This window comes from Anomaloglossus baeobatrachus, chromosome 2 (assembly GCF_048569485.1).
Source record: "Anomaloglossus baeobatrachus isolate aAnoBae1 chromosome 2, aAnoBae1.hap1, whole genome shotgun sequence".
Lineage (NCBI taxonomy): Eukaryota > Metazoa > Chordata > Amphibia > Anura > Aromobatidae > Anomaloglossus > Anomaloglossus baeobatrachus.
Genome location: NC_134354.1, coordinates 540,710,615 through 540,735,302, shown reverse-complemented (window position 1 = coordinate 540,735,302; position 24,688 = coordinate 540,710,615). Strand labels below are relative to the sequence as shown.

The 24,688-nt window shown below is 41.4% G+C and overlaps 1 protein-coding gene across 1 annotated transcript in view; it reads right to left on the bottom strand.

Moving 5' to 3' along the window:
• Positions 1 to 2,666: 2,666 nt before the first annotated feature.
• GRTP1 (growth hormone regulated TBC protein 1) overlaps positions 2,667 to 24,688 on the bottom strand; it is a 158,642-nt gene continuing 136,620 nt past the window's right edge. Inside the window, exons 8-9 of the mRNA XM_075334331.1 lie at positions 15,406 to 15,591; positions 2,667 to 5,139 (exon numbers count right to left, since the gene is read on the bottom strand). Coding sequence (XP_075190446.1) covers positions 5,050 to 5,139; positions 15,406 to 15,591 — 276 coding nt within the window. The 3' untranslated portion in view covers positions 2,667 to 5,049. The remainder of the gene's footprint in view (positions 5,140 to 15,405; positions 15,592 to 24,688) is intronic.

Here is a 24,688-nt window from a genome sequence, read left to right as displayed (position 1 = left end):
ACACATATAAACATTGTGTATATATATATATATATATATATATATATATATATATATATATATATACACACACACACATACACATACATACATATATATACATACATACATATACATACATATATATATATACATATATATATATATATATATATATATATATATATATATATATATATATACATATATATATATATATATATACATATATATATATATATATATATATATATATACATATATATATATATACATATATATATATATATATATATATATATATATATATATATATATATATATATATATATACACATATATATACATATATACATATACATATATACATATATATACATATACACACACACACATATAAACATTGTGTATATATATATATATATATATATATATATATATATATATATATATATATATACACACACACATACACATACATACATATATATACATACATACATACATATATATATATATATATACATATATATATATATATATATATATACACATATATATACATATATATACATATACATATATATACATATACACACACACATATAAACATTGTGTATATATATATATATATATATATATATATACATACAATCATATATAATGTATATGATTTAGGTGTTGAGCGGATGAAGCAAAATTAAAATTCAGTTTGTTTTTTTTCTTGGGAAATTAGAATTAATAAGAAGCTATTCTTCACAAATTGAATGCCCTTTATTATGCTTTGGGATCCTTACAGGCCATGATTAGTATATGTCGTAAAAAAATAAAACCTTTATACTCACCTCACCGCTCCCCTGCTACTCCCCACCAACCATCCAGTTCTTGTCGCATCTGGGATCGGCGTCAGTAGCACTGAAATGACGGGGGCCTCAGTCACTAGGTCAAGGCTTCAGTGTTTGTTAAGCTGGAAGGGGTCTGCACACACACCCGCAAAAAGTTGCAGCCCACACTAACGTCATGGCCCACTACCTCTGCCAGTGTGTGCACAGAACCATCCTGGGCCTAGCAAACTCAGAAGCCTCGACCTAGTGACCAAGTCCTGGAGGATTTCAGCACTGCCACTGCTGATCTGGTGAGGACAGTAAGCAGTGAGTAGCAGAGGGTCCAGAGAGGGGCATATGAGAAAATTGTATTTATTTATTAATTTCCCATTTTGATGGCCTAGTCTTCAGAAAAATAGTGGCCAGTGGATGCCTTTTTCCTAATGGCACGGAAGCAAATTACCAAAAATATGCATTTCAGAGAATCCAAAATTTTTGAAAAATATTAGTGGATTTCAGTCAGATTTATTCACTCATCTCAATTTAGGGGGGTTGAATTTGCGGAAAAAATCCCTTTAAGTGTTTTTGTAAAGTTAAACATTGTGCAACACAGAAAGTAATAAATAGTTTATTACAAATACAGTAGAATTGTCAGGTAGTGCATGCGATAACAGTTTAGTTTGATTGCATCTTTATTATTTCTACAGAAATTTGAAAAACAAAATTTGATAGGTCAGGTCTACCAAGTACAATAAAAAAAGGAGTCTTGTTACATTTCACTTAAAAGGCAAGCTAATGTCCTGTGCTAACAGTCAGCGCCCTGTGAGGTTTAAAAAGAAAAAAAAAAAAAAAAAAGGATTTCCGCCCAAACGGGAAATTATAACTTATTAGCAGCAGCCAATGATTACGTCTACTTTACCTGTAAAGTTCTTTTTCAACTTCAAAGATGTTCATAAAACTAAAATTTTGCACATTATCTAGTGTCCCGATTATTCACAAGATAACATAGTATTAACAGTGTTTAAAGGCCCCGTCACACTAAGCAACATCGCTAGCAACATCGCTGGTAACGAACAACTTTTGTGACGTTGCTAGCGATGTTGCTGTGTGTGACATCCAGCAACAACCTGGCCCCTGCTGTGAGGTCGTTGGTTGTTGCTGAATGTCCTGGGCCATTTTTTAGTTGTTGCTGTCCTGCTGTGAAGCACAGATCGCTGTGTGTGACAGCGAGACAGCAACAACTAATGTGCAGTGAGCAGGGAGCCGGCTTCTGCTGAGGCTGGTAACTAATGTAAACATCGGGTAACCAAGAAGCCCTGTCCTTGGTTACCCGATATTTACCTTTGATACCAGCCTCCCCCGCTCTCACTGCCAGTGCCGGCTCCTGCTCTGTGCACATGTAGCTAGCTGCACACATCAGGTAATTAACCCGATGTGTGCTGTAACTAGGAGAGCAAGGAGCCAGCACTAAGCAGTGTGCGCTGCTCCCTGCTCTGTGCACATTTAGCTGCAGCACACATCAGGCAATTAACCTGATGTGTGCTGTAACTAGGAGAGCAAGGAGCCAGCGCTCAGTGTGCGCTGCTCCCTGCTCTGTGCACATTTAGCTGCAGCACACATCGGGTTAATTAACCTGATGTGTGCTGTAACTAGGAGACTGGGGGCTGGTCACTGGTTGCTGGTGAGCTCACCAGCAACTCGTGTAGCCACGCTCCAGCGATCCCTGCCAGGTCAGGTTGCTGGTGGGATCGCTGGAGCGTCGCAGTGTGACAGCTCACCAGCAACCTCCTAGCAACTTACCAGCGATCCCTATCGTTGTTGGGATCGCTGGTAAGTTGCTTAGTGTGACTGGACCTTTAGTGACCAGGGCCATAGCAGTAAAGCTTCTGAGATTAGAAGGTCAGTAACTACATGTTTGTAAGAAGGAGACTTCTGTATACCCTTAAGTCCTTACTGTAAAATCTAAGGGCGAGAAAGGCATCCACAACAGGCTTAAGCCAGCTTCTGCAGACTCGTAGACTTAAGGCCCAGTCACACTAAACAACTTACCAGCGATCCCAACAACGATCCAACCTGATAGGGATCGCTGGTAAGTTGCTAGGAGGTTGCTGGTGAGATGTCACACTGCGACGCTCCAGCGATCCCACCAGCAACCTGACCTGGCAGGGATCGCTGGAGCGTGGCTACACGAGTTGCTGGTGAGCTCACCAGCAACCAGTGACCAGCCCCCAGCCAGCAGCGCCGCGTGGAAGCGATGCTGCGCTTGGTAACTAAGGTAAATATCGGGTAACCAACCCGATATTTACCTTGGTTACCAGCGCACACCGCTTAGCGCTGGCTCCCTGCTCTCCTAGCTACAGTACACATGGGGTTAATTACCCGATGTGTACTGCAGCTACATGTGCAGAGAGCAGGAGCCGGCACTGACACCTGAGAGTGGCGGACGCTGGTAACGAACGTAAATATCGGGTAAGGGCTTCTTGGTTACCCGATGTTTACTGTGGTTACCAGAGTCCGCAGAAGCCGGCTCCTGCTGCCTGCACATTTAGTTGTTGCTCTGTCGCTGTCACACACAGTGATGTGTGCTTCACAGCGGGAAAGCAACAAACTAAAAAATGGCCCAGGACATTCAGCAACAACCAACGACCTCACAGCAGGGGCCGGGTTGTTGCTGGATGTCACACACAGCAACATCACTAGCAACATCGCTGTTACGTCACAAAAGTTGTTCGTTAGCAGCGATGTTGCTAGCGATGTTCTTTAGTGTGACTGGGCCTTTACAGTGACTACATAAACATGGTTATAAGTGTTATCTGTGATGATTTGTCGTTGACAACTGGTTTCTTGGAGTATTTGCTGAGAATTAAAAGCAGTTGGCTGTATTTTGCAAATCTCTTAGATTTACATGGAATACTCGCTTTTATCCATACTGTACAAAAGCCAACCATAAGTCGAGCAATAAAGGTGTCTTCAATCTCTCTAGTTATTAGGAGTCGGCTAACATGCCTGCAGAAATTTGGTAACCGACATCTGGTTGACCTTATGAAGCATCGAGTTGCAGGCCTTCTCACTGTCGGACGTCTCTATTCTTTACAGGTTGGTCAATGTGAAATAATCTTTAACTACCTTGATCCTTACATGAGGAACTTTGACCATACAGCCCAGCCACCCTGGTCAAATGGTTTTTCATGGAAAAAAAACTAGATAGTCTTTAATGAAACTCTTATACAGGCTAGCCAGCAGGTCAGGGGGTGATATAGATGCTTTCCATCACTGTAAAATTCAGAAGTTGCCAAAAGCATCCAAATCATAATCTTCTACTGCTATACAGGCCTGTTAGCAGTGGTCTTCAAAAAGTTCTAGTGCTTCTTTATTTTATGCTTTCATCCTTTTGTGCCAGAGAGCACAGTACTATTGTCATCTGCTTACTATTTGGAGTCATTTTGTTTAAAAAAACAACATGGCTTGTTCTAATATATCACTGTTTTGTCTATTTGACTTGTTTTGTTGATAATGTACAAACTGAAATTAAAATTTGTAAACGTTTTACCTTTACATTAAGGGTCAGTAATAAATAAAAACATTCCAAAGAACAAGCTTACTTTCAGACACTGAAAGCAAAGCCACCCTCATATCCAAAATTGGTGAAATCCTTTCCATGTTTGTCCTTGATTACGTTTGTTAGATTGTAGTAAACCTCAGTGGCAATGCTCATGGTCTTCTCAACTGGCACAATCATTTAAGCTTGCATCATAAGCTTGTTGGCACCATGAGATTCACTATTGATCACACTAATGGCATCGTATAGAAGAATGACTCCTGGATACCCAGTCAGATCAGCTATGTGACAGTACAGAGACTATCCTTTTCTGCAAAGCTCCCATCACAGACTGCTGGAGACACTCCTAGGATGACAATCTAATGGTTAAAATGGTTAGAACAAGTCAATCTTTTTCTGCCTTAAAATTTCCAACCAGTCCTGGTGCAGTGCATTACTGAAGTGCTCAACAGAACTATTCAAAATGTCATTTTGTGTGCAAGATAAAGAAGCAAAAACATGAACTCTGGCTACTGCTCTAACTTCTGATTCACTAAAAAACAAAACATTTTGGGTGGAAATCCTCTTTAACCTTTCACTGTCTAGAATGCACAATGCTGTGTATCAATATGCTGTTGCAGACATGGAATGGTTTTTCAGTGCAATTATATTGAAGGAATGTGTCAGTAGTTGCTCTCAAATCGTCCATTATTCCTGAGCAAGTAACTGTGCACGACGTTGTTCTCTCAATTTAAAGATTGCATTTCGCGACAAACTTCCAGGTTCAGTGAAGATTTTCTGCAATAAAGAAACAAACATTCTTTTAACTTGTTTGTATAATAAAATGTATATCTATCTCTCTATCTATATAATTATATACAGTGGCATGCAAACGTTCGAACACCCCTGGTCAAGTTTACTTATATTCTGAGCAATTAAGCAAGTTGAAGATGAAATTATCTGTAAAAGCCATAAAGTTAAGGATAACACATCCTCTGCATTTTAGACATCAATATATATATATATATATATATATAAATATTAAATATATATATATATATATAAATATTAAATATATATATATATATATAAATATTAAATATATATATATATATATAAATATTAAATATATATATATATATAAATATTAAATATATATATATATATATAAATATTAAATATATATAAATATATTATATATATTATATATATATATATATATATATATATATATATATATATATATATATATATATATATATTATATATATATATATATATATATATATATAATACACATACACATGCTTGTAAATGTTTTTTGTAGCCAGCCAAGAGTCTTTCAATTCTTGTTTGAGGGATTTTCATGCTTTCTTCCTTGGAAAAGTCTTCTTGTTCTGTAAGATTCCTGGGTCCTCTTGCATGCACTGCTCTTTTTTTCACAGATTTTCAATGATGTTCAGATCAGGGGACCGTGAGGGGCAGGGCCATTGTAAAACCTTCAGCTTGTACCTTTTGACATAGGCTAATGTGGATTTTGAATTGATCCTTATCCATTTGTAGAAGTCATCTTTTCAACTTCAGCTTTTTTACAGATGGTGTTATGTTTGCTTGAAGAATTTGTTAAACTTTAATTGAATCCATTCTTCCCTCTACCCGTGAAATGTTCCCAGTGCCATTGGATAGAACACAACCCAAAGCATGATTAATCCACCCCCATGCTTAATGGTTGGTGAGATGTTCTTGTCATGACATTCTGTCTCCTTTTTTCCCCAAAACATTTGGTTTGATCATTGTGGCCAAGGAGTTCTATTTTAACCTCATCAGTTAACACGACTTGTTTCCAAAAATACATCAGTCTTGTTTAGATGTTATTTTGCATACTTCTGATGCTAAATTTTATGGTTAGGATGCAGGAGAGGTTTTCTTCAGATGACTCTTCCATGAAGGCCATTTTTCAGTAGATGTCTCTGAACAGTAGAACAATGTACCACAACTCCAGAGTCGGCTAAATCTTCCTGAAGGACTTTTGCAGTGAAGTGAAGGTTCTGATTTGCTACTCTAACAATCCTACAAGCAGCTCTCACAGAAATTTTCCTTGGTTTTCCAGACCTTATCCTGACCTCCACTGTTTCTGTAAGTGCCATTTCTGAATTACTTTTCAAACTGAGGAAAGGGCAACTTGAAAACACTTTGCTATTTTCTTCTACTTTGTGGGCTTTCACCATTTTTAATTTTCAGAGTGCTAGGCAGCTGCTTTGAAAAACCCATGGCTGTTTTATTTGCACAAGGTTAGAGGAAGCTGGGTTTTTCTAAAGCTGTGAAATTTGCATTACCTGCCCTTTTTCTAACTATGATAATGAACAAGCCACAAACCTAACAGGCTAATTAAGAGGCAGCCCTGGAAAAGAGGCAGCCCTGGAAAAGAGACAGCCCTGGAAAAGAGACAGACAAAAACAGACAGACGGGGGAAAGCGAGAGACAGAGACAGATAGAGACAGACACAGAAAGACACAGGCAGAGAGACAGACAGCGACACACAGAGACTGGGAGAGAGACAGACAGTTACTATCCCGTAAATTTTATAATATTATATATATATATATATATATATATATATATATATATATTTATATATATTTATATATATTACATATACATATATATACACATATATATATACACACACATATATACATATATATACACACATATATATACACACTGTATATGTATATATATATATATATATATATATATATATATATATGTGTCATATGAAAAAGTTTGGGCACCCCTATTAATGTTAACTTTTTTTCTTTATAACAATTTGGGTTTTTGCAACAGCTATTTCAGTTTCATATATCTAATAACTGATGGACTGTGTAATATTTCTGGATTGAAATGAGGTTTTATGTACTAACAGAAAATGTGCAATCCGCATTTAAACAAAATTTGACCGGTGCAAAAGTATGGGCACCTCAACATAAAAGTGACATTAATATTTTGTAGATCCTCCTTTTGTAAACATCACAGCCTCTAGTCGCTTCCTGTAGCTTTTAATGAGTTCCTGGATCCTGGATGAAGGTATATTTGACCATTCGTGTTTACAAAACAATTCCAGTTCATTTAAGTTTGATGGTCGCCGAGCATGGACAGCACGCTGCAAATCATCTCACAGATTTTCAATGATATTCAGGTCTGGGGACTGGGATGGCCATTCCAGAACATTGTATTTGTTCCTCTGCATGAATGCCTGAGTAGATTTGGAGCAGTGTTTTGGATCATTGTCTTGCTGAAATATCCATCCCCTGCGTAACTTCAACTTCGTCACTGATTCTTGCACATTATTGTCAAGAATCTGCTGATACTGAGTTGAATCCATGCGACCTTCAACTTTAACAAGATTCCTGGTGCCGGCATTGGCCACACAGCCCCAAAGCATGATGGAACCTCCACCAAATTTTACTGTGGGTAGCAAGTGCTTTTCTTGGAATGCCGTGTTTTTTTGCCTCCATGCATAACGCCTTTTTGTATGACCAAACAACTCAATCTTTGTTTCATCAGTCCACAGGACCTTCTTCCAAAATGTAACTGGCTTGTCCAAATGTGCTTTTTCATACCTCAGGTGACTCTGTTTGTGGCGTGCTTGCAGAAACTGCTTCTTTCGCATCACTCTCCCATACAGCTTCTCCTTGTGCAAAGTGCGCTGTATTGTTGACCGATGCACATTGACACCATCTGCAGCAAGATGATGCTGCAGGTCTTTGGAGGTGGTTTGTGGATTGTCCTTGACTGTTCTCACCATTCTTCTTCTCTGCCTTTCTGATATTTTTCTTGGCCTGCCACTTCTGGGCTTAACAAACTATGTTCCTCACAGTGGAAACTGACAGTTTAAATCTCTGAGACAACTTTTTGTATCCTTCCCCTGAACAACTATGTTGAATAATCTTTGTTTTCAGATTATTTGAGAGTTGTTTTGAGGAGCCCATGATGCCACACTTCATAGGAGATTCAAATAGGAGAACAACTTGCAAGTGGCCACCTTAAATACCTTTTCTCAGGATTGGATACACCTGCCTATGAAGTTTAAAGCTCAATGAGGTTACAAAACCAATTTAGTGCTTTAGTAAGTCAGTAAAAAGTAGTTAGGAGGGTTCAAATCAAGAAATTGACAAGGGTGCCCATACTTTTGCACCGGTCAAATTTTAAATGCGGATTGCACATTTTCTGTTACTACAATAAACCTCATTTCAATCCAGAAATATTACTCAGTCCATCAGTTATTAGATATATGAAACTGAAATAGCTGTTGCAAAAACCCAAATTGTTATAAAGAAAAAAGGTTAACATTAATAGGGGTGCCCAAACTTTTTCATATGACTGTGTATGTGTATACATTATATATATATAATTACATACATACATATACTCATATATATATATATATATATAATTACATACACACACACCCTCTCTACATCCCAGTTCTTAGTGAACAATCTTGATTTATTTATTTTTTTCCCCCCTTCACTGAAATCAAGCTTAGCCATAAATCCAAATCAGAGACACTTTTTCTTAAACGACTTTTCACCAGTTTTAGCAACTTAAATTAGCTGCACCATGGAATAGTTTCTGCAGAAATGAAGAAAAACAGTTTATGTTCTAATTTTTTTCCACGCCGTTGTGGAGATATTAACGTGCAAATTATGTAATACTTTTAGTTAATTCCAAGGAGGCATTAACAGAATTGTGTATCTAGGTGGCTGTAACTTTTCACCTGCATGAGCAGTACCAGTTATGAGCAGGCAACAACCCAACAGGGAGAAGAACACCCCCCACCCCCCCACCATAGCTGAAAGCAGATTTCTTAGTGTGAGACTAAGGACAGTGTGATTTCCTTACTACTCTTTGTGATTTCAAATGTAGTGAGTGAAGCAGAGATTACTAACACCTTTCATCTCAAGTCAGTGTGGGGGGAGGGGCAGCACAGTGGAACTGACAGCATTATTAGAGTAGAGCTGCAGACCTGTTTGTAATAAAACAAAGCTCAGCTGCTGTCGTCACTACCACACTTATGGCTGTGAGATGAAAGTTGTATATAACCACACTCAGCTCTGCTCTATACTCCCACTCTGTGAAAACACAGAGCTCTGCAGAAATCAGGAGAGCAGAATGTCTCTCATTACATGTCTTACACTTAGAAACTTGATGTAAGCTATTGTGGGTCCTGTTCTTTTTCTCCTCTGTATGTTGTTGCCTGCTGACCATTGGTTCACCTTATGCAGGGGAAGAAGTACTTAAAATTTTTTAACCTAAACATTACAAGACAATATCTCCATAATGCACTGAAGAAATTACAAAATAAAATCTGTTTTAACTCAGCTCTGCAGCCACTATTCTATGATGTGGCTAGTTTAATATGCTGAATGAATCAATGAAAGATCTTCTTTAAGGGACAGAGGGTAAACAGGAATGTCAACATTTAGGAGAGTAATTAGCGGTCTGTAACCACGGAGACTTCAAAACTCCATGATTTACCGTTCAAGGTCCACTGCACCCTGATTCACATACAGAAATAAAATTTTGTGATCTAATGCTGGCAATCAACCAGCAATATCCGATGAACCTACACAGAGGCCATTGGGTCATCTCTTACTGCATTTTCAATGTTGTGCCAACAACATAATAAGCGGAGTGTATATAATATACAATGTAGCATTTCCTAAAATAAACACCACAATGCAGCAAGATATGACGATGCAGAAAACTTGACACGTTCAAAGGCTTTTGCTGTATTATGTGTCCAGTTACACCTATTTGCATCAAGTTATTTTTTTCCGCATCATGATATAGCTAATGTGTTGTGTGTTAGAACAAAAAAAAAAAAAGTTAGCTTTGTGAGTGACACCCAACTACTGTTCTTGGTTTAGAACACACAGTTAAAGGCACCACTACATTTAGTTTTTCAGTGCTGGAGTGGTGCTTTAAATTTGAATAATCTGCCCCATCTTATACTCACCCTCCAGTATCTTCATCTTTTTTCAGTGCCGCCTTTTTGTGCCCATAACTTCTGACTGGCTGGAAGTCAGAAGTTATATCACAAGTGCTCAATGCAGGTCTATGAGAGCCAAAACAACATCAAAACATGGCTCTCAGACTTATATTGAGGACGTGTGACCTCCAGCTTACTCCATCAAACACTGGAGCTGCCAGTAGGTCACAAAGTGCTTGAAACCAAGAGGAGAGACGCTGAAAACGGATGATTGCGCCAGAAGGCAAGTATAAGGCTGGTTTCACGCTACGTTTATTTAACATGCGTCAGGAACGTTTTTTTGCTGCAAAAGCGGATCCTGCTTTTACAGCAAAAAACGCATGCAAACGCATCTGTTATTTTGCAGGATCCTGTCACTGGATGTTTAGGGGCGGGCATTGGAGTCATGTGATCGGGAGTGAGGGGAACTAGACTGGGAGCCGGCTTCTGACAGCTGCAGACGCTGGTAACCAAGGTAAACATCGGGCTTGGATACCCGATATTTATATTGGTTACGAGTGTCTGCAGCTGCTAGGAGCAGGGCTGTCTGCACACGTTACCAACGTAAACATCGGGTAACTAAGAGAAGTGGTTACCAGATATTTACCTTGGTTACGAGTGTCCGCAGCTCTCAGGTGGGAGAGAGAGGGAGGGGGAGGAAGGGGGAAAGACAGAGATAGAGAGAGAGGGTGAGGGAGGGAGGAGGAGAGACAGACAGATCACGAGAGACTGGTTCTGTGCATGCTCAGTAGAGCAAGCAGGATCCTGTCTATCAGCATGCCAGCGTTCACCTGCGTTTGCGTGCTGTTTAGTCAGGATCCGGTGACATGCAGTATTTGGACGCAGCTCAAAAACGCTACAAGTAGCGTTTTTGAAAGATGTTAAAAAACTGCAAGTCGCTGGATCCTCACTATAACGCACGCAAACGCAGGTGAACGCATGTTAACGCGAGTCCATTGCAAATGCATTGAAGTGAAAACGCATTTGCACTGGATCAGTTTTTCCGCTAAAAAAACGTTATGGACGGATGTTAAATAAACGTAGTGTGAAACCAGCCTAAGAAAGGAGGCAGCGGACTTAGATTTAAAGGGAATCTGTCACCAGGTTTTTGCTAACGTTATCTGAAAGCAGCATAATGTAGACAGAGACTCCAATTCCAGCAATGTGTCACTTAACTGAGCTGTTTGCTGTCATTTTGATAAAAATCAATGCTTTCTCTGCTGCAGATCTAGCAGTCAGGGGTGCTTCACACACAGCGAGCTCGCTGCCAAGATCGCTGCTGAGTCACGCTTTTTGTGACGCAGCAGTGACCTCAGCGATCTCGCTGTGTGTGACACTGAGCAGCGATCTGGCCCCTGCTGCGAGATCGCTGCTCGTTACACACAGCCCTGGTTCATTTTCTTCAAAGGCGCTCTCCCGCTGTGACACACAGATCGCTTTAAGCACCATTCTTGGATCTGGTCCGCCTTTATCAATGGTTGCTGTTTGGCACTGGGAGGATCAGTTCTGATATAGTCCTGGTATGTGTAGAGCTTGCTCCACATGCTGGGACCTGGGCTGGTCTCTATCCACAATTGCCTTTTTTGCAACATGGAAGCGGCTATATACAGGTTACAGGTATGTGTGCTCCATTATGGTTCTGCTTTTAACTTTATCTAGGAGGCCGCATGGCACATGAAATACAGAATATAGAGTAGGACCCCCCTATTGAGATTTGCCGTGACGTTGGCAGGGGTGGCTCAAAAATTGATCAATTATTTGCTAAAAATCTCATTTTTTTTTATTATAGTACAGTTGGAATAAATCTGTGAATTTTCACTTTTTATATGATGCATGCCAATTTCAGATCGTGCTGGCTCCCTTTTTTTCTGTGTGACACTGAGCAGCGATCTGGCCCCTGCTGCGAGATCGCTGCTCGTTACACACAGCCCTGGTTCGTTTTCTTCAAAGGCGCTCTCCCGCTGTGACACACAGATCGCTGTGTGTGACAGCGAGAGAGCGACAAATGAAGCGAGCAGGGAGCAGGAGCCGGCGTCTGGCAGCTGCGGAGGCTGGTAACTAAGATAAACATCGGGTAACCAAGGTGGTTACCCGATATTTACCTTAGTTACCAGCCTCCGTAGCTCTCACGCTGCCTGTGCTGCCGGCTCCGGCTCTCTGCACATGTAGCTGCTGTACACATCGGGTTAATTAACCCGATGTGTACTGTAGCTAGGAGAGCAAGGAGCCAGCGCTAAGCAGTGTGCGCGGCTCCCTGCTCTCTGCACATTTAGCTGCATTACACATCGGGTTAATTAACCCGATGTGTACTGCAGCTAGGAGAGCAAGGAGCCAGCGCTCAGTGTGCGCGGCTCCCTGCACACACAGCTAAGCGGTGTGCGCTGGTAACTAATGTAAACATCGGGTAACCATACCCGATGTTTACCTTAGTTACCAGTGTCCGCAGCTTCCAGACGCCGGCTCCGTGCAAGCGCAGCGTCGCTTGCACGTCGCTGCTGGCTGGGGGCTGTTCACTGGTTGCTGGTGAGATCTGCCTGTTTGACAGCTCACCAGCGACCATGTAGCGATGCAGCAGCGATCCTGACCAGGTCAGATCGCTGGTCGGATCGCTGCTGCATCGCTAAGTGTGAAGGTACCCTTACACTGAGCTCATGAGTATGCTGGACTACCTGGCAGCATGCCAAGTAGTTCTTTAAAGAGAACCTGTGAGGTGCAATGAGCAGTTCTGGGTGCACATTTCTAATCCCTGCCTAACCGTCACTGTATACACTAGCATAGATAAAGAGATCATTAGAAAAGTATTTCTAAAGATCTTATATTGTATGCTAATGAGCGAGGGGGCTAGTCCCCTGGACGTTAGCTCACCTGGCCAGTCGGCTCCATTAGCATGTTAGTATGTCCCTGTGGGCGTGCTAACATGCTGATGAATGTGCAGCGTCAGAGGATGATCTCACTCACCTTTCCGCTGCCATCGCGTCCATCGCTGGATTTCGGCTCAGTGTGCATGACCACGGAGTTTTGGTCATGCGCACTGTGAAGCTGGATGTATGCGTTCTGGCTTTAAACTGCAGTAGTGGACCTCCGGGGTCATGCGCACTGAGACAAAATCCCCCGTCAAACGCGATGGTGGCGAAGAGGTGAATGAGATCATCCTGTGACACTGCATATTCATAAGCATGTTAGCACACCCACAGGGACGTACTAACATGCTATTGGAGCCAACTAGCCAGGGAAACTAATGCCCAGGGGACTAGCCCCCTCGCTCATTAGATATAAGATCTTTAGAAATACTTTTCTAAAGATCTCTTTATCTATGCTAGTGTATACAGGGACAGTTTGACAGGGATTAGCAAAATGCAACCAGAACTGCTCGTGGTTCTGGGTGCATATTATACCTGACAGGTTCCCTTTAATGATAAAAATCACTGATTAATAAGCGTTAAATTAAAACTACACTAAGCAGCCCAGTAAGTGAAACACCACTGGAATCAGGATCTTTTCCCCTGCATTATGCTGCTCTAAGCTCTGGTGACAGATTCCCTTTAAAGCACCACTCCAGTGGTGAAATAAAAAAAAAAACCGTTCGAGCAGTGCCCATTTATGCTCCCAAAAGGCAGCTGTGTATGTTTTACTTCGAAACACGGCAGCATTTTAGAAAAACCAGGGTTTAAAACATTGTTGTAGGAGCTGTGTGTCTTGGGTGACTAGTCTAAAGGCCACGTCACACACAGAGATAAATCTTTGGCAGATCTGTGGTTGCAGTGAAATCATGGACATATTGTTCCATTTGTACACAGCCACAAACCTGGCACTGATTGTCCACAATTTCACTGCAACCACAGATCTGCCGCAGATTTATCTCTGTGTGTGACTGGGCCTTTAGGCAGGTTCTTGTTAGTTTCTTCCCACCCTGCTCACCTAAACCGAAAACACACAGGGAGAGACCTGTCAGTCTAGCGAAGAGGGCAGGAAGAAGAAGCTGGGGAATTGCCTCAGACTAGCCAACTGAAACACATAGTTCCTGGCAGCTCGTATATTCTTTGTGAAGAATCACTGCATTTCACAGTAAGTTAGTGAATTTTACCACAACACGTGTCATGCAGTCACAGGTCACTAGATCATTTCAACATAACAGCGCAATAAAAGTGAATTGGTAGCATTGCAACCCCTAGAGTACAGCAACGGTGACAAACAAGTGGCAAAATCTAAAAACAGAGTTGGAGTTTTTAGCAACTTGCTTTCCACAGTGGTGGTACTGTAGAGGTCAAAACTCGACCCCATTCTCTTGTATTACGTTGGAATGTAGAAGCCTCACATAATGATCTTGGGCCACCTGTTTCACAGCCAAAACAGAGAGCTGAAATAACGCAGGCAGTGTCTGATTTTTGCTGCCCTTATTTCGGGCAGCATGAACCAGCTGACCGGTTCCCTTTAAAATTCTTTCATGCACCTTCTGGTGTGAATACAGGTGGGAGCTGACCAGTGGAACAGAGACCTATTAATATTACGCACAGAGTCTATGCAGGGAGTGGGCAGAACAGGAAGACTGTAGGGCGCAGTTTCAGCAAATAATAGAAGCTCACCGAGTGATGTCAGAAAAGGGGCTGCTTTGTTACTCTGTGGTGGAAAGGGTCCCTTTGAAATCTATTTGTGAGGGACCAGAATTAAAGAATTAATGACCCTTTGGTTTCGCTTTACTTGATCATGGGTACAAAAATAAATTATTCAACAGCATACTGTCTCATGTTTGCTCAAACTAACCTCACAAATGAGTTATTTTGGGGTTGATTAGCACCTAATAAACAACAACAGAAACCACAGACAACTATGAAACTACTGAGATAAATTACAGGTTATAGTAATAGAATCACTGTCACACATACATGGTTCAAGCAATTACAGTTTTTTAATTTTTCAAAAACCCTCCCTTATTACATCACATTTTTGTAAGTTATCTGGAAAAAAGATGACAATTGGCTTTGTAAGTAGTATTACAAAAAAATCTATTGTAATCAAACGTTGTCCCATACCTGCATGAAGAGATGACATTCTGTAACAAACTTCCCTTTTGTTATGTCTTTGAACTTGTCACACACATCTGGGAAATTTTTGGCTTCCAAAATGTAAGCTTGGTATTGCTTTATCAGTGTTAAGGCCACGCGAAAAAGGACTTTTGATCCTTCATAGAATAAACAGTCCCAGATACGTAGTACGGTCTGTGGAATATAAGAGCAGCAAATTAAGTACTGTATAGTATAATATATTAAGATACCCGATGAAGGTGCAACAGTTCTTCATTTACACTAGATAGACAAATGAATTTGGACACCTATACATTACACTTTTAGGACATCCCAATCTATATCCATAGGTATTTATATGGAATGCACCTAAAACAGCTTCCAATTTCTCAGTGAAATTTTTTTTATACGATTTTGGACGCAGTCTGTGGGAATTTTTGCCCATTCAACCAAAAGAGTATTTGTGATGTCAGGGCACTGATGTTGGGTGAGAGGACCTGGCTTGCAATCTCTGTTCTAGTTTATCGCCCCACGACCAGCCCTACCCTCACCTACTGTATTTTCACCCATCCCTTGTAGACTGTGAGCCCTCGCGGGCAGAGACCTCTCTCCTCCTGTACCTGTCTGTGTTTTGTATGGTTTATGATTATTGTACTTGTTCCTATTATGTATACCCCTTTCACATGTAAGTCACCATGGAATAAATAACGCTATAATAATAAATAATAATCTCAAAAATGATAGATTGGATTGAGATCAAGGCTGTGTCCAGTGAAGTTCTTCCATACCAAACTCACCCCAACGTGCGTAGTCGCACAAAACAAGGTCACTAAAGGCATAAGTCATGCTTGAACAAAAAGGGACTCCCAGTCAGCTGGTTTTGTGCTGCAGTTAAATGCCAGAGGAGGTTGAAATCTGAGTTTATTGTTTAGGGTGCTTTCACACATCCGGCATTTCGCCGGTTTTCCAGATCCGTCACACTCCAGTACAGTGCAATACAGTACAATGGTATCGCGGCAAGCTCCTGTCACACGACAGCATGTGACCGAAGCTTGGCACGATGCCATTGTACTGTATAAGGCTGGTTTCAGACGTCCGTGTTTTAGGTACGTGTGACATCAGTTTTTAACACAGATGCCAGACGTACCCATACTATTTGCTGTTACTCACACGTCCGTGTTTTCACACGCACCGTGTGACCTCTCATGATGCACACACGCAGACATGTCTGTTTTTTCTCCGGCAACACGGGTGTCACACGGCTCGCACACTGATGTGATCCGTGTGACATCAGTGTGACAGTTTCGGAGAAAACATGGGTCTTTTTTAATAAAAAGATTTTCTATATTTACCTGTATCTAGTGGTATTGTCTCCGACTCTGCTGCCTCCTGCTCCTGACCCCTGCTCATTATGCGCACTGAATATTCAGTGCACTGAGGAGCTGGAAGCAGCAACATGGCGGGGACTTCAGTGCAGGAGACCGCATCGCAAGGTGATTATACAGGTGTGTTCGTTCGTATGTGTGTGTGTGTGTGTGTTCGTTCGTTCGTGTATGTGTTCAGTGCATACATGCATGTGCGCTGTGTGTATGTGCTCGGTGCATCCATGTGTGTCTGCTATGTGTGTTTACATGTGTGTGTATATGTGCTCAGTGTAGACTTGTGTGGGTGTGCTGGGTGGGTGTGCTGGGCGTGCGCGCGTGAGCTGGGCGAGCGCGCGTAGTGAGAACCTGTAAGCTGGATCATCGTGGGGACTCATCACAGTTCCCAATGAACTGTGATTAACCCGTGAAGCTGTAGCGCGGGTGTCGTCAGGATGTCATCAGAGTTCATTGGGAACTCCGATGACCTCCTAGATGTTACTGTGCTTGCAGAATACTCACCTGTCCCAACGGTGCTGTCCTTGGCGATGCTGTACCCAGCGCGGTCCCCGCGATGCTCCGGCTTCCAGGTCCTGAGAACGGTGAATTGATGAATATAATGAGCAGTGGCCATGAACGGGAGGGAGGCAGCAGAGCCAGAGAAAAAAAAAGTAAATATAGAAAATCTTTATTTCACAGACCCGTGTTTTTTCCGGTATCTTTCACACGTATGCAAACACGGATGTCACACGTGTGACACACATGTGACCATAACCATGCATGTGACTGGTACCTGATTAAATACGGACGTCTGAAACTGGCCTCACATTGTACTGGAGTATGATGGATCCAGCAAACTGGTGAAATGCCGAATGTGTGAGAGCACGCTAAAGGCCGCTTTACACGCAACGAAGTATCTATCGATAAGTCGTCGGGGGTCACGGAATTCGTGACGCACATCTGGCGTAGTTAGCGACGTCGTTGCGTGTGACACCTACGAGTGACCACTAACGATCAGAAATACTCACCAAATCGTTGATTGTTGACACTTCGTTAATTTTCAAAATATCGTTGCTCGTTCTGCACGCAGGTTGTTCATCATTCCCGGGGTGTCACACTGTGTGCTGCCTCAGGAACGACGAACAACAGCGTTCCTGCGTCCTCCAGCAACGAGGTGGGTGTGACGTTCATGCGGCTGATCTCCGCCCCTCCACTTCTATTGGTGGCCCACTGTGTGACGTCTCTGTGACGCCGCACAAACCTCCCCCTTAAAAAAAGAGGTTGTTCGCCAGCCACAGCAACATTGTTAAGAAGGCAAGTCCATTTGACACGTCCTAGCTATATTGTTCGCCACAAGCAGAGATTTGCCCGTGACGCACAAACGACAGGGGCGGGTGCTTTCGCTGCGTGTAAAGCAGCCTTTAGTCTGCAGTGCTGGCAACCGTTCTGCATTATGCACTTCAGCACTTGGTGATACCCTTCTGTAACCATATCTGGTCTGCTACTTTCTGGCTGTGTTTCCCGAATGCTTCCACTTTTTAATAATACCCACTCATATTTCATGACATTTCTTTCCTCCTAAATATTCTAGAAACTAACATGTTACAATGGTAGAATTTTATTTCAGTACCATGTTGGTATTCAATATGTTCTTTATAAAAACAATTCAGGAAAAAGTTAATGAAAGCAACCTACATGGCTGCATGCTTGATTTTGTACAGCTATGGCAAAGGAACTAACTTCAAAAAATGGGAGACCTCTCTCCTTTTAATTCATGTTTTTTGTCCATATAGTGTATCTTTTGCAGAAGAAAAAAAAACTAACCTGTTTTGGAGGACAAGTACTTGGCCATGGCCAGTGGCGTAACTAGAGTTCGATGGGCCCCGATGCAAATTTGGACTGCTCCCCACCCCCCCTCTCAGGGGGGTACAGGCTGATTACACTAACACTTGGCTCTTTCCCTCAGCACCCAGCTTTCCCATGCTCAGTTATCTTTTTCCCTCAGTACCCAACTTTCCATACTCTGATGTCCATCTTGTTCTCAGCACCAAAGTTTTCAATGCTCTACTATACAACTTTCCCTCAGCACCCAGCTTGCCCTTAATATCAGAGCATGGGAAAGTTGGGTGCTGAAGGAAAGATGTATAGCAAAACATGGGAAAGTTGCGTGCTAAGAGAAAGATGTATAGTAGAGCATGAATGATGACCCAGCATCAGCGGAGAGCTTAGAACAAGATGGATATCAGAATATATGAAATCTGAGTCCTGAGGGATATCAGAGCATGGGAAAGCTGGGTGCTGAGGGAAAGAGCCTCTTTCCCTCAGCACCCAGCTTTCCCATCCCATGCTTGTATTTGTGTCCCCCATCCTGGTACAGATATGAAAAAGTTTGGGCACCCCTATTAATGTTAATAACAATTTGGGTTTTTGCAACAGCTATTTCAGTTTCATATATCTAATAACTGATGGACTGAGTAATATTTCTGGATTGAAATGAGGTTTATTGTACTAACAGAAAATGTGCAATCTGCATTTAAACTAAATTTGACAGGTGCAAAAGTATGGGCACCTCAACATAAAAGTGACATTAATATTTTGTAGATCCTCCTTTTGTAAACATCACAGCCTCTAGTCGCTTTCTGTAGCTTTTAATGAGTTCCTGGATCCTGGATGAAGGTATTTTTGACCATTCCTGTTTACAAAACAATTCCAGTTCAGTTAAGTTTGATGGTAGCCGAGCATGGACAGCACGCTTCAAATCATCTCACAGATTTTCAATGATATTCAGGTCTGGGGACTGGGATGGCCATTCCAGAACATTGTAATTGTTCCTCTGCATGAATGCCTGAGTAGATTTGGAGCGGTGTTTTGGATCATTGTCTTGCTGAAATAGCCATCCCCTGCGTAACTTCAACTTCGTCACTGATTCTTGCACATTATTGTCAAGAATCTGCTGATACTGAGTTGAATCCATGCGACCCTCAACTTTAACAAGATTCCCGGTGCCGGCATTGGACACACAGACCCAAAGCATGATGGAACCTCCACCAAATTTTACTGTGGGTAGCAAGTGCTTTTCTTGGAATGCCATGTTTTTTTGCCTCCATGCATAACGCCTTTTTGTATGACCAAACAACTCAATCTTTGTTTCATCAGTCCACAGGACCTTCTTCCAAAATGTAACTGGCTTGTCCAAATGTGCTTTTGCATACCTCAGGCGACTCTGTTTGTGGCGTGCTTGCAGAAACTGCTTCTTTCGCATCACTCTCCCATACAGCTTCTCCTTGTGCAACGTGTGCTGAATTGTTGACCGATGCACAGTGACACCATCTGCAGCAAGATGATGCTGCAGGTCTTTGGAGGTGGTCTGTGGATTGTCCTTGACTGTTCTCACCATTCTTCTTCTCTGCCTTTCTGATATTTTTCTTGGCCTGCCACTTCTGGGCTTAACAAGAACTGTACCTGTGTTCTTCCATTTCCTTACTATGTTCCTCACAGTGGAAACTGACAGTTTAAATCTCTGAGACAACTTTTTGTATCCTTCCCCTGAACAACTATATTGAATAATCTTTGTTTTCAGATCATTTGAGAGTTGTTTTGGAGGAGCCCATGATGCCACTCTTCATAGGAGATTCAAATAGGAGAACAACTTGCAAGTGGCCACCTTAAATACCTTTTCTCATGATTGGATACACCTGCTTATGAAGTTCAAAGCTCAATGAGGTTACAAAACCAATTTAGTGCTTTAGTAAGTCAGTAAAAAGTAGTTAGGAGTGTTCAAAACAAGAAATTGATAAGGGTGCCCATACTTATGCACCTGTCAAATTTAGTTTAAATGCAGGTTGCACATTTTCTGTTAGTACAATAAACCTCATTTCAATTTAGAAATATTACTGAGTCCATCAGTTATTAGTTATATGAAACTGAAATAGCTGTTGCAAAAACCCAAATTGTTATAAAGAAAAAAGGTTAACATTAATAGGGGTGCCCAAACTTTTTCATATGACTGTATATAGCCCTATCCATCTTTGTTTTTTTTGCTGTACATTATATTTGTGCTATAAATAACATAATACATTTATTCATGTAGCATCTAAAAATGGTAGGTTTTTTTCAAATGGTACATGAGTTTTGGCATTTTTAAGAGGGATTTTTGGCCCTTTTAGTATTAATTCTTTTTTAGTATGTGAATTTTAAAAATGCCACACATCTACACGTTCACACAAAAGCAGCTATATACACTAGATTTTTATATACTGTATATGTCTGCATTTTGTACACTGTATATTCAAAGAAATAGGAAAGTTGGATGTCTGACAGCAAACCATGAAGAGGAGGAAAGCTGGACATCATCACAGGACAGCAGTGAGGCATATTATCAGTTACAGGGAAGTGAGGGAGGGACAGGGCAGGACAGTGCAGCTGTGGGGGAGGGGATCAGGATAGTGCAGCTGTGAGAAGCAAATAGGAGGATAGCAGAGGGGAGTGGGGGAGGGGGGGCAGGAAAAGGCATCTGTGGGGGAGGGGAGCAGAAGAGTGCAGCTGTGAGAGGCAAATAGGAGGATATAAGAGGGGAGTGGGGGACGGGGGCAGGAGAGTGCAGCTGTGAGAGGTAAATAGGATAGAAAAGGGAAGTGGGGGAGGAGGCCAAGAGAATGCAGCTGTGAGACCAAATAGGAGGATAGAAGAGGGTAGTGGGGCTAGATATAGTCATCATTCAGGAAGCTCCAGTAATCACTTCAGGTCGCATTGTGTTCCTCTGGAGCCCCCCCATCCTACTACTGCTGACTACAGAGCAATGGCAGCGTAGTAGAGAGGGATACAATCTCCTCAGAAGTCTCTCATTTCAGCAGCACTCCCTGCACAGGCCTGAGACTCCACAGCAGCTTTGTGCCGGTGGGCGGGGCTTACTGCCATGAAGCTCCGGAGCACTGAGTGCAGGGGATGGCTGTGTTGTGAGGAGGCAATGATAAGCATTTTTCCCATCTTCTGATGGATGGAACATGCAGCATCAGTGCTGTATGCTGGAGGACAGACTTTAAGAGTTAGGGGCTCAGTGGGGAATCCACGCCAGTGATTACTGTGCCCATAATCCCGCCCACCTCTCAGCATCGACTTCAGTGGAAAGAGGTAGGCGGGTTTATGGGTGTGGAGAGCAGTGAATATACAATTGCTTAAGGAGCCGGGACCAGTGTTAGCCCTAGAGCTGGCTGCTGCCTCCTGTGACACTGCAATGTGCAGCACAGGGACCAGATGGTCAGTGCTGCAATATATTTCAGCTGGATCTGCAGGATGAACATCCAGCTGAAGAAAGTGCTGACTTCCTCGGGCCCCCTGAACCCGAGTGGCGACCCCGATTGTTCCGCCCCTGGCCATGACATCAATTGACTTTTGCATTCACAGACAATACATAAATACTACAAACCCTATTTACATATTCCTAGTTCTAGCCGCCAGTCCCAGACATCAGAATATCGCCACAGGGCACCATATAATATGTCCAAATGCAAACTCCCGATGTAGAGAAAACAGAATGTTTTTACTCGATCAGTTGCTAAGAACCAGAGATGTCTATGTTCCTAGATTTAATACAGTTTGTGCAAAAGACGGCAGCTGATGCAATCTGTCTTTTGTGATGTGTCTCACCTAAATGGTTTGGAGATAAATAGGGCTGTGGATTTTAAAAGGGAAACTCCATAACTAAATGTCCCAATTATATCCTATTCAAGCTACTATTTCATCATATTCACCTATAAAATGGTCTACGTCTTTAGTAACACCCCAAAACCAATATAATCCTATAAAAATAAGGAGACTATTTAATAAGTAAAGATGGCTATTAATTTTCAGGAAAAAAAGCATCATAATAAAATAGATAAAAATGCAGGGAATAAGTGTGGCAGGAAGAGAAATTCCTTCTAATTTTAATAATACATGCTACCATGTGTTATTAGATGATTTATTTCTATTCAAGCACTTGTATCTTTTTATAACCAAAGACCATAAATAAATATAACTTCTAAGTGAAAAAAAATCAATATAGTATTAGATTACAAACAAATGTTATTATAAGCTCATATACAGAGAGACATTAAAATTACCGTAGTAATAGGAGTCACTTATATTAATTCAACAATGAAAGTGGCCCCAAGAGGACCATAAAAAAGTCAATGTTCTTCAAGATAACCACCTTGTCTCGCTGAGATCAGTGCTTGTTTTGTCTTGCTGATCTACTAGGCATTGCTCCCACCTAGCCAGAATCCTACTCCACACTGATGAGAGGCAATACCCGAAAACAGCTGTCTGTGGATGGATACCTGGCCTTGCTATTTCCCTTGTCATATCTTTAAACTCGTCAAGAGCTGGATATTGACTAAAAGGGCCGCTTAATATGGAGGTTATGGTGGTCTCCTAAAAAGAGCCAGTCCTTGGCTAGGTCCTTCCCGGAGGGATATCTGACTATTTTCCGTGTCGAGACTCCTAACAGAGGCTCCACGGACCTTTTTGATTTGCATTAACTCAACAATGAAAGTGGCCCCAAGAGGACCATAAAAAAGCCCATGTTCTTCAAGATAACCACCTTGTCATGAATAACACTAGCAAAAAGTGATAGAAAGAAAGTGATAGTTTTGGAATCAATGCATATGTACTGGTAATATATCAGTGCAATAAATACATAATCTACAAATGGTCAAAGAGGAATCACCAAGCCATATAATACAGGTATCGTTACCAAAGTATGTCAGCGATGTAGGAGGAGACCAGTAAAGCATGTTTCGCGTTAGCTTCATCAAAGGAGTTTCCGTTAGCTTTTTTAGATATGTCTATGTATATGAGACATATAACATGTTTATATGACATATATGAGACATATAATATGTTTTTAATCTAATACGATGTTGATTTTTTTTCACTTAGAAATCATCTCTCTTTATTATCTTTGGAATTTAGATATTTTTAAATTGGTTTATTATGGGTACTAATGTCACTACAACTCTTCTGTACAACATATTGCCTATTGGTGTGCAAATAGCTATATCTTTGTTATGTAATATTATGCCTAGTTATGTGCAAATCGATATATACTAATTTTCTCTTAAGATGTATAACACTATAGTAAGCATGTATGGGGCAGTTTGCTTTTTTTATTTTACTATGCAGCAATAGCATTTATATATGCGAGACACCTATTTCTCAAACTACATGTCATATAGTGGTCCTTGGACCATTATAGGTGTCCTCTTAACTTATTTTATCTATATTGAACCAATAAAGGTAGGAATTATACCTACCGGTAATGATATTTCCAGGAGTCAATCATGACAGCACCACAGGAGGTTGCTCCCTATCCTCTGGGAGGGACAGGAACACACGCAAGAGGTTAAAAGCTCCTCCTACCCCATCCACACCAGTGCTTTAACAATTACCACACCAGGATGGGTACAATGCCATTTTATTATGCCTATAGTAAACACATTAACTTCACATATTCGAAAAGGGAGGGATATTAGGGTGTTGTCATGATGGACTCCTGGAAATATCATTACAGGTAGGTCCAATTCCTACTTTCCAGGTCGTCCCTCATGACAGCACCACAGGAGTATACCCAATAAGCCGTCTTAGGGTGGGACAACTGCCTGAAGAACTTTCCTACCGAAAGCCATCTTTTGATTTGAGAGAACATCCAATTTGTAATGTTTACAAAACTTATAAGGGCCTGACCAAGTAGCTGCAACACAAATATGATAAAGGAAAGCCCCTGCTCTAGCTGCCCAGGAAGTGCAAAGTGCCCTAATGGAATGTGCCCTGACAACCCTCGGGAAAGGAACGTTAGCTTAAGAATAGGCCAACTGAATCACGGATCTAACCCATCTAGCCAAGTAAGATTTACATGCCTTCCTGCCTTTGTTTTTCCCCGCAAACTGAATGAA